The sequence below is a fragment of the Notolepis coatsorum genome, assembly GCF_963971535.1.
Source record: "Notolepis coatsorum genome assembly, chromosome: 5".
In the NCBI taxonomy this organism is placed as follows: Eukaryota; Metazoa; Chordata; class Actinopteri; order Aulopiformes; family Paralepididae; genus Notolepis; species Notolepis coatsorum.
The window spans coordinates 131,725,190-131,743,616 of NC_140169.1; the positions used below are offsets into that span (position 1 = coordinate 131,725,190).

At 44.5% G+C, this 18,427-nt stretch overlaps 2 protein-coding genes across 4 annotated transcripts in view; one reads left to right on the forward strand and one right to left on the reverse strand.

Moving 5' to 3' along the window:
• LOC311228354 (phospholipase B1, membrane-associated-like) overlaps window positions 1-18,427 on the reverse strand; it is a gene marked incomplete at both ends in the record, with an annotated part of 540,482 nt that overhangs the window by 64,169 nt on the left and 457,886 nt on the right. The gene's annotated exons all lie outside the window — the stretch shown is intronic.
• On the forward strand, window positions 4,433-18,154 carry LOC311228886 (protein yippee-like 5). Of its 3 annotated transcripts, none has more exons than XM_084314850.1 (3): window positions 4,433-4,505; window positions 16,017-16,161; window positions 17,255-18,154. In XM_084314850.1, the coding sequence occupies exons 1-3, from the start codon at window positions 4,480-4,482 to the stop codon at window positions 17,477-17,479; spliced, it is 396 nt and encodes a 131-aa protein (XP_084170976.1). In that variant the 5' UTR covers window positions 4,433-4,479; the 3' UTR covers window positions 17,480-18,154. The 3 variants fall into 3 exon arrangements, with proteins under 3 accessions (XP_084170976.1, XP_084170975.1, XP_084170977.1); XM_084314849.1 differs by lacking the exon at window positions 4,433-4,505 and adding an exon at window positions 14,466-14,655 and having other exon boundaries at window positions 15,969-16,161; XM_084314851.1 differs by lacking the exon at window positions 4,433-4,505 and adding an exon at window positions 14,466-14,655.

Consider the following 18,427-nt stretch of genomic DNA (forward strand, 5'->3'; position numbering starts at 1 on the left):
CAGGGAGTTATGAGACGTTTGATTGATTGAAAACTTTATTATGTTATGCGTTATCAATTTATCATCATATCATCATGATAAACTTCAAGCTGTCAGACACACACACACACACACACATACAGCAGTGTGTTGTGTGTGCGTGCGGCCAGGAGCGCGCAACAAGATGGTATACATTATTTATGGTATATGAATAGTATATTCCACTGTAGCAGTATATGGTGTGCTGTACATTTGAATCTGATCTAATTTTGCACACGGCCATCGCATTATAATGAGCTGGACAGGTGTGTAATGTGTGTGTGGTGACGTGAAAGCGTATCTGCCGGCCGAGACTAGGCGAGAGGCTCTCGTGAAATCGGCAGTAGGCTTGTTCAAGATGGGATAGGCGGACGCAGATCTGCGCAGGTTTGACTACTGCCTCGCCAAGCGCGTTGCATGACGGTTAGAATGTTGTCCGATTTGCTCTGAAAATCTGGCGAGGCGAGGCGCGGAACTCCCGCGGGAGCGAGCCACAAGCAGCCTTTAGAGCGAGGCGCCACAGTACCTCTCAGCCGGCTGCTCCCGGCTGGGAAGCGACTTGCTACGGTCGCGCAAAGCGCCTATTGGCTCAGAAAAGTTGTCAGTCACCAGCCATGTGACAGCCAGGGAGTTATGAGACGTTTGATTGATTGAAAACTTTATTATGTTATGCGTTATCATCATATCATCATGAATGAATGAATGAATGAATGAATGAAAACTTTATTAACAGATTGCAGAATGGGTACAGTACAGTACAGCTCAATACATACAATTGTTAAGGGGATGCAGACCAGAGAAAGACTTTCGTCTTGTTTACATCAGGGTCCCCCATTTTCAATTCATCGTAAAAATGATCATGATAAACTTCAAGCTGTCAGACACACACACACACACATGCGTCGTCTGTTTTGCCTCAATACTGTATATATAATTCTGTTTTGCCTCAATATACACAGTATACATATATATATTGATGCAAAACAGAATTATTCAGCAGTGTGTTGTGTGTGCGTGCGGCCAGGAGCGCGCAACAAGATGGTATATATTATGGTATATATGAATAGTATATTCCACTATAGCAGTATATGGTGTGCTGTACATTTGAATCTGATCTAATTTTGCACACGGCCATCGCATTATAATGAGCTGGACAGGTGTGTAATGTGTGTGTGGTGACGTGAAAGCGTATCTGCCGCACGAGACTAGGCGAGGGGCTCTCGTGAAATCGGCAGTGTCCGCCCTCTTAACTCCTCCCCCGGCTTCACTCGGCTACTCTCGTCTACTAGTCGAGGCAAACCGAAATCCATCTTGAACAAGCCTAGTGTCCGCCCTCTTAACTCCTCCCCCGGCTTCACTCGGCTACTCTCGTCTACTAGTCGAGGCAAACCGAAATCCATCTTGAACAAGCCTTACCTCTCAGCCGGCTGCTCCCGGCTGGGAAGCGACTTGCTACGGTCGCGCAAAGCGCCTATTGGCTCAGAAAAGTTGTCAGTCACCAGCCATGAGACAGCCAGGGAGTTATGAGACGTTTGATTGATTGAAAACTTTATTATGTTATGCGTTATCAACTTATCATCATATCATCATGATAGACTTCAAGCTGTCAGACACACATACACATACAGCAGTGTGTTGTGTGTGCGTGCGGCCAGGAGCGCGCAACAAGATGGTATACATTATGGTATATGAATAGTATATTCCACTGTAGCAGTATATGGTGTGCTGTACATTTGAATCTGATCTAATTTTGCACACGGCCATCGCATTATAATGAGCTGGACAGGTGTGTAATGTGTGTGTGGTGACGTGAAAGCGTATCTGCCGCGCGAGACTAAACGCTGGTCTGAACGGCTGCAGCTGGATACTATTGGAGGGCTCTCGTGAAATCGGCAGTCCGCCCTCTTAACTCCTCCCCCGGCTTCACTCGGCTACTCTCGTCTACTAGTCGAGGCAAACCGAGATCCATTGGCACTACATAAGGCTTGTTCAAGATGGGATAGGCGGACGCAGATCTGCGCAGGTTTTACTACGGCCTCGCCAAGCGTGTTGCATGACGGTTAGAATGTTGTCCGATTTGCTCTGAAATTCTGACGAGGCGAGGCGCGGAACTCCCGCGGGAGCGAGCCGCGCGCAGCATTCAGAGCGAGGCTCCACAGTACCTCTCAGCCGGCTGCTCCCGGCTGGGCAGCGACTTGCTACGGTCGCGCAAAGCGCCTATTGGCTCAGAAAAGTTGTCAGTCACCAGCCATGTGACAGCCAGGGAGTTATGAGACGTTTGATTGATTGACAACTTTATTATGTTATGCGTTATCAACTTATCATCATGATAAACTTCAAGCTGTCAGACACACACACACACACACACAGCAGTGTGTTGTGTGTGCGTGCGGCCAGGAGCGCGCAACAAGATGGTATACATTATGGTATATGAATAGTATATTCCACTGTAGCAGTATATGGTGTGCTGTACATTTGAATCTGATCTAATTTTGCACACGGCCATCGCATTATAATGAGCTGGACAGGTGTGTAATGTGTGTGTGTGGTGACGTGAAAGCGTATCTGCCGCGCGAGACTAGGCGAGGGGCTCTCGTGAAATCGGCAGTGTCCGCCCTCTTAACTCCTCCCCCGGCTTCACTCGGCTACTCTCGTCTACTAGTCGAGGCAAACCGAAATCCATCTTGAACAAGCCTATACACTGTCGCCAGAGGCGTCTCTACAATTCGTAGCCGCATTTCTGCAGACCCCTCTCTGATTGGTTGAACTCCATTTTTGCAGACCCCTCTCTGATTGGTTGAGCGAAGCCCCTCTCTGATTGGCCCCCCGCATGAGCCGAGACGCGCTCCTCTAGCCAGGAGTCGAAACTCCGTTAACTCCAGAGAGAGAGGCTGAACGCAATTTATACGCATGGAAGTATTGATTACGCCATAACGAATCATTAAAAAAATATACCGTTAACTGGAATATGTTGTGTGTGCCTTTACACATGTTGGATAGGATTATGTAATTGGTTTGTATAGCTTCGCGTATAACGTTATTTCGCGTGACTTCACGGTTTATTCACATTTCACAACACAACGTGTCCCGATCCAGCGTTCAACTTGTTTACACTCCCCACTTACTGTACAATGTAACATTTAGATTAACCCAGTTGTCTATCTGTATGTCATATGTTACGATGAATTGAAAATGGGGGACCCTGATGTAAACAAGACGAAAGTCTTTCTCTGGGGTCTGCATTCCCTTAACAATTGTATGTATTGAGCTGTACTGTGTACTGTACCCATTCTGCAATATGTTAATAAAGTTTTCAATCAATTCAATCAATCAATAACTAGACAGTTACAATATAACATTTAGATTAATTAACCCAGTTAATGCCTTAAGAGAGAGAGGCTGGTGGTCAAGTCAAGAGTTATTTGTCACAAGTTGTAAAAAGTCCTTCAACACACAAGCAACAAGATGTTATTTTTTTGAAAGCCAGTAAATACTGACAAAAAAAAGCATAGACACTTAGAAGAAGCAATGTACAGTCCCCCCCACCCACCCAACCTCCTCCAATGTACAGTTTCTACGTCAAATGTATAGCCTTTCTTTTCTGGACTCTTTTTGTATCACAAACAGTACTGTATTTGTAAATCTGGTATGTCATAAATGTCTAGATGTAGCAGTACTGTCCATCTGTCTACCTGTATGTCATATATGTTATCATGAATTGAACATGGGGGACCCTGATGTAAACAAGACGATGAATTCATGATAACATATATGACATACAGGTAGACAGATAGACAGTACTGCTACATTTAGACATTTATGACATACCAGATTTTGAACTTGTGGTAGGCCTAGACATTTTCAATTCATCGTCTTGTTTACATCAGGGTCCCCCATGTTCAATTCATGATAACATATATGACATACAGGTAGACAGATGGACAGTACTGCTACATCTAGACATTTATGACATACCAGATTTACAAATACAGTACTGTTTGTGATACAAAAAGAGTCCAGAAAAGAAAGGCTATACATTTGACGTAGAAACTGTACATTGGAGGAGGTTGGGTGGGTGGGGGGGACTGTACATTGCTTCTTCTAAGTGTCTATGCTTTTTTTTGTCAGTATTTACTGGCTTTCAAAAAAATAACATCTTGTTGCTTGTGTGATGCCCACTAGAAGTGGTATCATGTTAATATCTTTAGATTATGTGTCAAAACAGTGTGAACATATGGGTACAGGATTACCTCCATCAGAAACAAGTTAGAAGAGTCATTTATATGTAATGGGAGACATTAACATAATCTGGTCAATAGGTGGCGGTATAGGACTGGTGTTTAGTGACTTCGCCTTCCAGGGACCCGTTACTGTGTGCTTAGGAACGCACGAGGCGATCTCAGCCTCACAACCGGGAGGAGCCAGAGTCAATAACATCGTGTCTGCACCTTCCTTTGTCAAATGATTAACTACAACCTGTTTCATAGGTGGGTAATATACTACAAAACACACATAAAGGTTAACAAGGATACATGCAATGTCGAGGGTTCAAATGAAGTAACTATTGTCGATGTTTGAGTCAAGTTTAAGAAGTTTAAGACGACAGGTAACGTGGTTGAGAAGCAGACCGTCTATTGATGGCGCCACGTTTCGTTGGTACATTTAAATAGTGTTGGAACACAATTGTCCATTTAAGCACTAACGTGTCGAAGTTAAGTATCTCCAAGGGGATTATAAAGGTTTATGTTTTGAAATACATACTGTGTTGGGTTGAATTGCTGTGTAGTAAATGTGTATATTGTGTACAAGATGGTTAGAGGGAAAGTACTTTAGCTTACCCTACCAAGAAGGTAGCTAAACACCGGGGCTGTACCACATGCTCTCTCTCTCTCTCTCTCTCTCTCTCTCTCTCTCTCTCTCTCTCTCTCTCTCTCTCTCTCTCTCTCTCTCTCTATTGCGCCCTCAGTTAAATGTAAATATAAATCTATTCCCTTGAGTTATACCATGGTCACGGTTTAGCAAATTCCTAGTAGGGTTGAGAACGGCCCGATACAAATATATATATAAATGTACTTTCAGTGCACATTTGAGTTTCAATAGAACTTGAGACCGGAACACAACTATGGATAACACTGAGGTGTGGAGGTATTTCGGTATACTAGAGAATAGTGGATATGACTGATGATAAGTGACTGATGATAAAGGTAACACTTATTGGTGATTTAAGGAATTGTTTGACAGACAATGAGAATGACAGTGTTGGTTAAAAGACATACTATGGTCCCTTCCAACATGCCTAGACATGTCTAGACAGAGGTTAACAGGATAATGTTTCTCTTCTCACGTGCTTATATTTAAGACGCCAAATATGTATAAAGACATAAGTAATCACAATGTACAGTATATAATACTGGATAACTACATTTAAAAGGAAAATGCTATTGAAGTGAACCAGGGTATCCTAAAAGGGTAGAATGTGTGTTGCAATGATGAATATGCTTTTGAATTAATAACAAGTATGGGATTATAATTGAATGTATTGAAGTAATGTAACTAAATGATACAATGATGATACAATGATTATACAATGATGATACAATGATGATACAATGATGATGATGATTGATTGATTATTCTATTGAATGAATAAATGTTGTTGAAATATACAACCGGGAGGAGCCAGAGTCAATAACATCGTATCTGCACCTTCCTTTGTCAAATGATTAACTACAACCTGTTTCATAGGTTAAACATATATCTGCTATCAGGTGCCATATCCTGGTACCTGTAACACTTGTGTGTTGAAGGACTTTTTACAACTTGTGACAAATAACTCTTGACTTGACCACCAGCCTCTCTCTCTTAAGGCATTAACTGGGTTAATTAATCTAAATGTTATATTGTAACTGTCTAGTGATTGATTGATTGAATTGATTGAAAACTTTATTAACATATTGCAGAATGGGTACAGTACACAGTACAGCTCAATACATACAATTGTTAAGGGAATGCAGACCCCAGAGAAAGACTTTCGTCTTGTTTACATCAGGGTCCCCCATTTTCAATTCATCGTAACATATGACATACAGATAGACAACTGGGTTAATCTAAATGTTACATTGTACAGTAAGTGGGGAGTGTAAACAAGTTGAACGCGAAATAACGTTATACGCGAAGCTATACAAACAGTGGCGGCTCGCCACTAGTGGGCGCAAGGGCGCCGACCCACCTGCTGGCCAGCTGCTGTTAAATCAGAGAAGAAGACAATAAAACTTTTTCGTTTTTGTGTTTTATAGCCCTATAAATAATATAAACATGTTTAAAATGAATACTATTTACTCATTTTAAGTATGTTTGTATTTCCAATGCACAATATAACGTTATTATCTAAATTAAAAAAACATCGTTTTCTTGAGCAGGAAGTGACGTTTTTTTTATTTTTTCGTATTTCTCGCCCGAGGGCTAGAAGCGATCGCGCTCTGAGTGCGCGTCACAGTTTGATCGCTGTCTCCGTCACAGCCAATCAGTGCATACGGCGTTGTGCGTTGAAATATGACTATTATGTTGGAATCCGAGCGCAATTTGAAGCGGTCTAGCCCAGCAGCGTGAACTTCCGTGAAGAATTTCCATAGCCGCATTTTCGTGGAGACGCTCTGATTGGCCGACGCGATGCCAGTTTTTTTCCATAGCCGCATTTCTCGGGTTCTTGCTTAGAGAGAGAATGCGCCAGGTTTATTCAAGGACTGAGTATTTTCATTTCGATTTATAGTTAGCTAAAGCTACCACCATGGAATTGGATAATTCTGTTAAATCCATCAAATCAACACCGTTTGAAAGACGGACAAATCATTGGCCGAATCCAATTTCTAGGTTATTATTCCTAGGTTGGTGATCGGTGGAGATAGTGTTGTTGTGAGAATGATGCAGGCAGCTGTTTGTCTTAGACGAGCGTACCGTGACTGCAAGTTCTTTAGACTGTTAAGCTTAGGCACTCTTTCAAAGTTGGTTATGGTTAGAGTTTGTCTTAGAGCATGGCGATAGAACGCCAGGTAGTTTGCAGGCTGTTCGAGGCGGAAATGGACAAAGACACAGCTCTTCACTCACACAGCTTGTTGGCTAACAACAAGCTATATGGATGCGCACAATGGATGGACATCAACACAGGCTGGATGGACAATGCCATAGAGTGGATATACTTTATCAACAAGCCAACAACAAGGTAGATTAGCGATCTTAACTCTAGTTTAATACATGATACGTAACTCTCTCTCTCTCTCTCGCTCTCTCTCTCTCTCTCTCGCTATACACAGCTGTCTCCGCGAAATGCGGCTACGGAAAAAAGTATTGACTGTGCTTGCTGAGACGATAATAGGCTGGCGATTCAAAACGCGCTGCTGTGCTGTGAACTATAACATTTATTTAGCTGCTGCTGATGCATAATGAATGAATGGTGAGTTGTTTAAAATGACAACATACATGTATTAATTATTTGATTTGATTGATCCGAGAGACAGAGAGAGATTGCTCCAGAGCATCTCAGAGCATTACATTTTCAACTCGACCTATTAACGTGAACTGCGACCCACAAGGCACCAGCGGCAGCGGCCGCCACTGTATACAAACCAATTACATAATCCTATCCAACATGTGTAAAGGCACACACAACATATTCCAGTTAACGGTATATTTTTTTAATGATTCGTTATGGCGTAATCAATACTTCCATGCGTATAAATTGCGTTCAGCCTCTCTCTGGAGTTAACGGAGTTTCGACTCCTGGCTAGAGGAGCGCGTCTCGGCTCATGCGGGGGGCCAATCAGAGAGGTGCTTCGCTCAACCAATCAGAGAGGGGTCTGCAGAAATGGGAGGGGTCTGCAAAAATGGAGTTCAACCAATCAGAGAGGGGTCTGCAGAAATGCGGCTACGAATTGTAGAGACGCTCCCCAGAGCAGGCCGTCCATCACGATGCTGCGGACACACCCTTCAAGATGGATTTCGGTTTGCCTCGACTAGTAGACGAGAGTAGCCGAGTGAAGCCGGGGGAGGAGTTAAGAGGGCGGACACTGCCGATTTCACGAGAGCCTCTCGCCTAGTCTCGCGCGGCAGATACGCTTTCACGTCACCACACACACATTACACACCTGTCCAGCTCATTATAATGCAATGGCCGTGTGCAAAATTAGATCAGATTCAAATGTACAGCACACCATATACTGCTACAGTGGAATATACTATTCATATACCATAATGTATACCATCTTGTTGCGCGCTCCTGGCCGCACGCACACACAACACACTGCTGTATGTGTGTGTGCGTGTGTGTCTGACAGCTTGAAGTCTATCATGATGATATGATGATAAGTTGATAACGCATAACATAATAAAGTTTTCAATCAATCAAACGTCTCATAGCTCCCTGGCTGTCACATGGCTGGTGACTGACAACTTTTCTGAGCCAATAGGCGCTTTGCGCGACCGTAGCAAGTCGCTTCCCAGCCGGGAGCAGCAGCCGGCTGAGCAGGCTTGTTCAAGATGGATTTCGGTTTGCCTCGACTAGTAGACGAGAGTAGCCGAGTGAAGCCGGGGGAGGAGTTAAGAGGGCGGACACTGCCGATTTCACGAGAGCCTCTCGCCTAGTCTCGCGCGGCAGAGACGTTTTCACGTCACCACACACACATTACACACCTGTCCAGCTCATTATAATGCGATGGCCGTGTGCAAAATTAGATCAGATTCAAATGTACAGCACACCATATACTGCTACAGTGGAATATACTATTCATATACCATAATGTATACCATCTTGTTGCGCGCTCCTGGCCGCACGCACACACAACACACTGCTGTATGTGTGTGTGTGTGTGTGTGTGTGTGTCTGACAGCTTGAAGTTTATCATGATGATATGATGATAAGTTGACAACGCATAACATAATAAAGTTTTCAATCAATCAAACGTCTCATAACTCCCGGGCGCCTGTACGTTAATGCCAAGCAAGCAGTGCAAAAATGCTTCCGCATTCGTCACCGCACGCTAGTGCGGTAAAGCGCCCTTCTTTTCAGACAAATGCTACCGTGCGTGCACCGGCGGCGGCGTGCTCGCTCAGGTGCGTGCGTGCGCCGGCGTGCTCGCGCGAGGTGCCCGCGCATGCGCATGAGATCCCGCCTTGAGCGGAGCTCAATATATATAAGTCACCGCCCCTTATTCAGTATCTACCAATAGCTCAATTGGCAAGGACACATGGCTGTGGATCCTATGGCTTGTTTGCTGGCGAGTTCGAATCCCATCGAAAATATTTTTTAACGTGATTTTTTTTTAACGTGTATTATTTCGCCGGTTAAGGTTATTTCGCCGGTTAAGGTTAGGCATGGTTAAGGTTAAGGTTAAGGTTAGGCATTGTTTCGGAGTTGGTTAAGGTTAGAACGGTTAAGTTTAGGCGCTGTTAAGGAGCTGGTTAAGGTTAGAGTTTGTCAAAGAGAATGGCAATATAATTTCTATGGTTAAGGTTAGGCATGGTTTCGGAGTTGGTTAAGGTTAGAACGGTTAAGTTTAGGCGTTGTTAAGGAGCTGGTTAAGGTTAGAGTTTGTCAAAGAGAATGGCAATAGACAGCCTATTTCCGCGCGACCTGGGCGCTGGGCGGCGGAAAATGAAAGGCGCATTACTGCATGCCACTAAGGTAAATTTTTGCACTGCTTGCTTAGCATAAAGCTACACGCCTCCCGGGCTGTCACATGGCTGGTGACTGACAACTTTTCTGAGCCAATAGGCGGTTTGCGCGACCGTAGCAAGTCGCTTCCCAGCCGGGAGCAGCCGGAGAGGTACTGTGGAGCCTCGCTCTGAATGCTGCGCGCGGCTCGCTCCCGCGGGAGTTCCGCGCCTCGCCTCGTCAGATTTTCAGAGCAAATCGGACAACATTCTAACCGTCATGCAACGCGCTTGGCGAGGCCGTAGTAAAACCTGCGCAGATCTGCGTCCGCCTATCCCATCTCGAACAAGCCTGTACTGTGGAGCCTTGCTCTGATGGCTGCGCGCGGCTCGCTCCCGCGGGAGTTCCGCGCCTCGCCTCGTCAGAATTTCAGAGCAAATCGGACAACATTCTAACCGTCATGCAACGCGCTTGGCGAGGCCGTAGTAAAACCTGCGCAGATCTGCGTCCGCCTATCCCATCTTGAACAAGCCTGTCAGCTTCTCCATGTCTGTCTCGTCGTCCCATGGTTTCACATCCAATAGGATGGAGTACGACCTGGCGATCAGGGCGGGCTCTGGAGGAGGCAGAGTCAAGAGACGTTAGTTAAAAGTGATAGCAACATAAAAGTAACTTCCTAATCTAAGACCTAAAATTCTGATAATTAAATACAAGGCTTTTTTAGACCCTGCGGGAACCCAAGCTGTGCGAGGCGGGGCGCCTATAACTGTTCCGCAACTGTAAATTACTTCCGGGGTGCCTGTACGTTAATGCCAAGCAAGCAGTGCAAAAATGCTTCCGCATTCGTCACCGCACGCTAGTGCGGTAAAGCGCCCTTCTTTTCAGACAAATGCTACCGTGCGTGCACCGGCGGCGGCGTGCTCGCTCAGGTGCGTGCGTGCGCCGGCGTGCTCGCGCGAGGTGCCCGCGCATGCGCATGAGATCCCGCCTTGGTTGGAGCTCAATATATATAAGTCACCGCCTCTTATTCACTATCTGGCACTAGCTCAAATGGCAAGGACACATGGCTGTGGATCCTATGGCTTGTTTGCTGGCGAGTTCGAATCCCATCGAAAATATTTTTTAACGTGATTTTTTTTTAACGTGTATTCTTTCGCCGGTTAAGGTTAGGCATTGTTTCGGAGTTGGTTAAGGTTAGAACGGTTAAGTTTAGGCGCTGTTAAGGAGCTGGTTAAGGTTAGAGTTTGTCAAAGAGAATGGCAATATAATTTCTATGGTTAAGGTTAGGCATTGTTTCGGAGTTGGTTAAGGTTAGAACGGTTAAGTTTAGGCGTTGTTAAGGAGCTGGTTAAGGTTAGAGTTTGTCAAAGAGAATGGCAATAGACAGCCTATTTCCGCGCGACCTGGGCGCTGGGCGGCGGAAAATGAAAGGCGCATTACTGCATGCCACTACGGTAAGTTTTTGCACTGCTTGCTTGGCATAAAGCTACACGCTTCCGGGGTAGGCCTGGTTGGCCCCGACAGGCACGTGACGCGCAACTTTCTCTGCCGCGCGGCACGCTCCGCGGAGCTGAGCGGCAGAGCTTGCGGAATTCTGTAACCGTCCTAATCGGCCATGTTTTTCATTCGGCGCTTCAGCTCACCTGGCAGAGCAGCGGTCCTGCGATCCTGCGGTCCGTTGTTGACGAGTTCGAATCCCATCAAAAAAAAAATTTTTAACGTGATTTTTTTTTTAACGTGTATTCTTTCGCCGGTTAAGGTTAGGCATGGTTAAGGTTAAGGTTAAGGTTAGGCATTGTTTCGGAGTTGGTTAAGGTTAGAACGGTTAAGTTTAGGCGCTGTTAAGGAGCTGGTTAAGGTTAGAGTTTGTCTTAGAGAATGGCAATATTCTTTCTATGGTTAAGGTTAGGCATGGTTAAGGTTAAGGTTAAGGTTAGGCATTGTTTCGGAGTTGGTTAAGGTTAGAACGGTTAAGTTTAGGCGCTGTTAAGGAGCTGGTTAAGGTTAGAGTTTGTGTTAGAGAATGGCAATAGACAGCCTATTTCCGCGCGACAGCTCTCAGCAGCCTCGTTGCGCGTCCTGAGTTTGCCGCGTCACGTGCCTGTCGGGGCCAATCAGGCCTACCCCGGAAGTTACTTACAGTTGCGGAACGGGTACAGGCGGCCGGGGCTCCACTCCACTGGTCAAATTACTTACGCATGATTAGTACGTCGTTGATAAAGAAAATTATGTCCACAGCCGCTCCGTGTATAGTAAAGAAGATATTCAAATGGTTTATTTGCAAAGTCTTTCTTTACAGAAGTGGTCCTAAATCTACTTTCCTAAATATTCTTGTCACTCATGCACATACTACTACAAGGTAAGAAAACTGTATTTCCGACTCCACACAGGAAAATTCCTTCGTAGTGTACCAGTCTGGTCGAAGATGCAACTGACTTCTTCTTCTTCTTATTTGAATTTCCGGCAGAGTAGACGCATCGTGGCGTATTACTGCCCTCCGCAATTCTTTTTATGGGCTCTTCTTCTTCTCCTTCTTCTCCTTCTTCACCTTCTTTTTCTTCTTCTACTGGACCCCGTCATCAACTACATTGTCCATTGGAGTGCAGCTACTGCTGCTACTTCCTGCCTGAGCCCCCCTCCGCGGGACCCTCCTTGCCCCCTGCTATCTTATCCTGGGCTGCTTTGTCCCTCGCAGCCTTGTCCCTCGCAGCCCCCTCAGCCAATTCATTACACACCTCCTTCCAGTCCAGACCTTCCAATCCCAGATGTTGAACCGCTATCCTAACAATCATCTTCACCATCTCTGTTCTACCCTTAGCCTCTGCCATACCAGTAACTACCCCTGGCACGAAGGCCACAATACCTAATTTCTCCTCCCTTCCCCTCTCTCTTTCCAGCTGCTCTACCCTCACTGCCAAATGCCCTCCTTCAACCCCCTGCACCCTTTCTTGGCTACCCTGTCCTGCCCTGCTAACCGCCCCAGCATACGTCAACTTACCCTCCCTTCTCTCTCTCCGATCCGCGACCTCCTTCATCATCACCTCGCACCCCCGAAACGCTACACTATGCTCCCCACCACAACTACAGCACTTCGGCTTCACTCCCTCTCCACATTTCCCATATTCATGTTCCCCGCCACACCTAGCGCACCTCATCCCCTTCATACACGTGGTAGCTATATGGCCAAACCCCTGGCACCTATAGCACCTAAGAGGATTATGAACAAATTCCCTAACCCTATACATCCTACGCCCTACTAACACCTCCCTAGGAACAACCCCACCCTCAAACGTAATCACTACCGTCCCCGTCACTGCCCTCTCCGCTCCCCTCTTCATCCTTGCTGCACTCTTAACTATGCCATTACGCCCGTCCTCCTTTAGCTCTTCCACCAGCTGCTCTACTGTAACCTCGACCGGTACCCCAACTATCACCCCCTTACATCCCCCCCCCCTCTTCTCCCCTACTCTCGCCACCTTACTTATACCCACCCCCCCAATGCTCTGCATCTTCCTAGCCACCTCCACCTGCCCCTCACTACCACACCCTACGGCCAGATTCCCATCCCACAAAACGTTCACGTACTTTACCTCTCCTAATCGCTCGGCAATGAGTTTGCAACTGACAGAGCGAATCGTGGCTATATATAGAGACCCAAATGTTCTAGAGGGTTCGGCTATGACATCATACAGTGACATCACGAATGTTCCAGAACGTTTGTAACTCCTTCCAAGCACTGCAGACACAAGTGGTTTCCTTTCGACGGGTTTATTAAAGGCTTGGTCCTCCAATACACCATGAAAACTTAAACAGAAACATAAGTCTCGTCAGGTCAACACAAACAATAATATACACGGTCTTATTCTTCTGTTCTTGGTAACAGTCTTGATAGTGGTACACTACACATAGTGGTACACTCTTAGAATTTAGAGAGCCTGTACAACTCGTCTCTGACCATTCCTGCCGCTTGCTCGCAGCAGGTGGCTTAATCAGTCCCAGTGCTCTGCCGCTCCGCTCTGCGGTTTGTGGTGGATTTTTGACGTCTCCAGGGATGGTTAAATGAAATACAGAGACAAGAGATTGGCCTTAAATCAGAGTGCAAACCACCAGGTTCTCCACGGACATCCAGCAGCCTAAAACAGTGTCACACTGCGAATTAGGCATTCTGAAATAATCAAACAGGAGGTAGGAAAGAGACAGCCGGATTACTCACGTTAAATGAATACAATACAGGTTTATTGGAAAAGAAAATATATATATACAGTACGCCCTCACGGACGGACTTTCAGTCTGTCAGAGTGCATATTCACAGGTCTGTCAGAGTGAAAGTGAAGACAAAGCAATATTGTAATGGCTTAACACAGTGAGATAGAGACGCCTCCTTCGATGCATTCTTGGGAGGCTCCAAAAAGGGCTTCTAGCCGGCGCTGACCTTGACAAACTTATCAGGCCAGATGAATGGGTGCCCTGTCTTTAAACAGAAATCATGACTTCACAAAGAGAGAAGGGGGAGGAGGAGGTGGAGGGGGGGGGAGGAGGAGGAGGAGGGGGTGGAGGAGGAGGAGGAGGAGGAGGAGGAGGAGGAGGAGGAGGAGGAGGAGGAGGAGGATGTGAAATTACCCTTCACAGGTTGCCGCACCTGCCGCGGGGCGTGTCGCAGCCAATCAGGGAAAACGCGGAAGCAACGGCAGCACTGCTCCGCTGTTAATAAGCAATAGTCATGCAGGAGGCCACTTCTCGCATGAGGTCAAAATACCGGAAGTGTTCTGTGGTCTATGTAGGAAGCGTCACCGGATGTTGATGGAGGAGTCTACTCTGCTGAACAGCTGTAGACAACAACAAAGTCCAAACAAGGTTGATACGACTGTTTTAAAATATTTAGACGGGGAAGCGCAACAACAACAACACACGATAAACGAAATCCATAGCTAACGTTTGTCTTAATTGATCGTAAAACGAGTCTTCATAACTGCGAAAGCAACTTCAGCAAGGTGAGAAAGTTGGCACAGCGAACGTTGGCTAACCGTTAGCTACCATTAGCACCGACTGGTCACTGTTGTTTACTGGTGGTATCTCTGGCACAATGGTCGTGTGTTGTGCTAAACGTGCGCCATATCTTATCTTGTCATTATCTTTGATACTCGTGCAGCTGTTATTTATAACCCACACAGTGTCCGTGATCTTTGATTCAAAGCTAGATAATTTGAGCTAACTGTTAGCGCTAGAAGAAAGATGAATGGATGAAAACTTTATTTAACAGATTGCAGAATGGGTACAATAGTACGACTCAATACACACAATTGTTAAGGGGATGCAGACCAGAGAAAGACGTTTGTCTTGTTTACATTAGGGTCCCCCATTTTCAATTCATCATAACATATGACATACATGACATACAGATAGACAGATAAACTAGTTGGGTTTATCTTTCTTCCCATGGCATGGTGGTCACACACAGATTTGGTATAATCAACATAGCCTCGGCCTCATGTCATGCACAACTTGACTTTACACATGTTACACACCACAGTGTAGTCCTCCTTCTGGCTCAAGGTAGAAAAGCGCTATATATACATAAAATTGATTCTTCATGTATTATTATTAAGACCAGTGAATCAAGCTCTATTTGTGTAACTAAACTGGTTGAGCTATGTGGCATTCTTCGCCACGAGTATGGTACATTTCTTAATCCCACATCTGTGAGTTATGCATTTGTCTACATGGGTGGTCTTGCTGAAGGTCATTTTCATTAGCGAATGTGCCCTCTTAGTCGACGAATCTGTCGATTTGGTCTAAGTTTACAAAGGTTCAGAGTTTTGTTAGTCGATATTTGTTGTGCTTTTTTCCATGCTGAATTATTATGAGCACATATGTTTCCCCACCTACCAAACCCCCCTCCACCCCACCTACCAACCTCCAATGTACAGTTTCTTCGTCAAATGTATATACTCTTTTTTTAGACTCTTTTTGTATCACAAACAGTACTGTATTTGTAAATCTGGTATGTCATAAATGTATAGATGTAGCAGTACTGTCTATCTGTATGTCATATATGTTATGATGAATTGAAAATGGGGGACCCTGATGTAAACAAGACGAAAGTCTTTCTCTGGTCTGCATCCCCTTAACAATTGTGTGTATTGAGCTGTACTGTATTGTACCCATTCTGCAATCTGTTAATACAATTTTCAATCAATTCAATCTGGTAAGCACTACATTTAAAGAGGTCCCGCTGCATTATTGTGTGGGTAAATGCATATTTACAGATATGAAATCAATTAATGGATTAGTCGACTTTCCATAGGGCTATTATTCAGCTAATGAGGACAGGTCTAATTCTAACTGTCTGCAGTACAATGGGAAGGATCTTCTTGGATCATATCGGTGGGACCCGCCTCTTCTCATGTGCCAACTGTGACACGATCCTGACCAACCGCTCCGAGCTCATCTCTACACGCTTCACTGGGGCCACCGGCCGCGCCTTCCTCTTCAACAAGGTGGCCACCGATCACTGTTCTACACAGACACGCATAACACTGTGAATCATGGAAACTGATGTGTGTGATGTAGGAGCCCAGGTCAGGTAGCATAACCAGATGTCTATTCATATACATTTTTGTATGTCATCAAAAGTTCTTAATTTAATGTGCAATGTGCAAAATTCTCTAGGTTCTATTTCCAGCCTTTTGCATTTTAATGTATTTGGCGCTACTGAAGACGTAGGCTATATAGTATCTTGCCACCTAAACGGCACAAACTACAACGTATGATGTATATCATGCTAGTTAGGGTACCTTATGTAATATGTATACTGAACCTGTGTATGTATACTGTGTATACTTTACTTACTTATAGTATATATATTCAGAATCTAAGTGTTATTGACCATATTCATTGTAACGTATAATATAACTGATAGGGCATACAGACCCTCATCTGCACCTTGATTACACTGCTTACTGAATATGCTTATTTATATTGTTTACACTGCTTATTTCTATCTTTACTATAATTGTATTGCCTATATTTAAGTCATCTACTATTACCATCACATACCTGTACCTCCCCTCTGCCTGAATTTCCCAAGGGGATCAATAAAGGAATATCTTATTTTATATGGAGTACTTTGTTGAGGACAATGAGTTCAAGCTTTGAATTGTCGTGCTCCTGCCACAGAGCTTCAGGATTAATTTAAATTATCTATCCATCCAGATCGTTTCGGTGTGACTCGCCTAGTTTTGGAGATATCTGCCATCACTCCAATACAATGGAGCTGAATGGCACTTAAGTTTGTGGTGCTCACCAACGTATTTGGCAATCATGACCCGGTTACACAAGATAATCCACAGATGTTGTTGTGAGCAGTTACATGTAGGAACTATTTTCTACCACCCCCATAATATTGAAGCTCTCTAGGAGCATGACTCCTCAAAAAGTGATAAATCAGATCCGACTACTTATTTTACCATTTACAGGAAGGTGGTCAAAAATCATTTATTTATAAAAAAATTAAGGTGGATCTACAATTTCTTCAGGAAACCGTCTACGACCTTGTTGGCAGTAATGAACATCTGTCTTTTTGTCCAATAGGTGGTCAATCTGCAGTACAGTGAGGTGCAGGACAGAGTCATGCTGACAGGGAGACACATGGTGCGAGACGTCAGCTGCAAGAACTGCAACAGCAAACTGGGCTGGATCTACGAGTTTGCGACAGAGGACAGCCAGCGCTACAAGGAGGGCCGAGCCATCCTGGAGAGGGCGCTAGTGCGGGAGAGTGAGGGCTTTGAGGAACACATCCCCTCTGATAACTCCTGAGTCCTCTATTGGCCCTACAGAAAGTTGCAGCTTTTTACTATATAAACAATGCATTGACTTATGCCGATAGTCTGCCATTCATAAATGTAGCCTGCATCAAAACAATCTAGATTTCACAGGCTACATGTTGACATATCACAGATGACACATGGCAAGCAATATGCATCCAGTAGACTGTAATATAATATATATATACAGTAATATGTGCTGTGGGGCTATGGCTGCTGTTGGAGTGGGAGAGTCCTTTCACATTGCCACAAGACAATAAGCAGAACTAAATTAACAGGTGGTAGGTATTGCTTTATGTACTGGTATGATGCTTGAATCAATTGGCCAGATATTTGCTGAAAAGGTTGATCTGTCAATGGTTAAGCGGTGTACATTGACAAATAAAGCTTTGCGCCTACGCTGTTTGTACAAAGTACTGTGTTGCCGTTCGTCTGCTACAGTGATAAATATGAGATCCTATCATGGTGGCATTTTATTTTATTCTCAATCGCAAAATAAGTATTTAGTCTTAAAAAAAAATGAACAGTGCTAAAAAACAGATTACGGTTCCTTTAATTCCAATGAAAACGGGCATGTTCTTATGCTTGTGAGAATTGCTTTTCAAATCATTTGTGGAAAAGTTGCATTTTAATCCATCAGACAACTCGTTATCAAACAATAAATGGACAAGCTATGAAAAATCCACGTTGTCCTGCTTTACGTATTTAGTTTTGCCTAAGTAATAAGTCCATTCCATTTCTTTTTTTATTACCTCATCTGAAAATGTGCTTAGAGGATCTATGGATTCCTTCTTACTACATATTTCAAAGCTGATGAGGTTTCAGAGAAAAATCATTACAATTAAGTGAAAACACGTAATTTCAGCAAATTATTCCTGTCCAATTTTAATCAAACTCCAGAGAATTCAGACGGCACAGTTACTGAAATGTCACCTCTGTA

Excerpts from the sequence above, each read along its gene's own strand:
- LOC311228886 (XM_084314849.1), top strand. The coding sequence starts at position 15,985 with ATGAGGACAGGTCTAATTCTAACTGTCTGCAGTACAATGGGAAGGATC. Across the intron at positions 16,162-17,254 it reads GCGCCTTCCTCTTCAACAAG|GTGGTCAATCTGCAGTACAG; the intron begins GTGGCCACCGAT and ends TTTGTCCAATAG.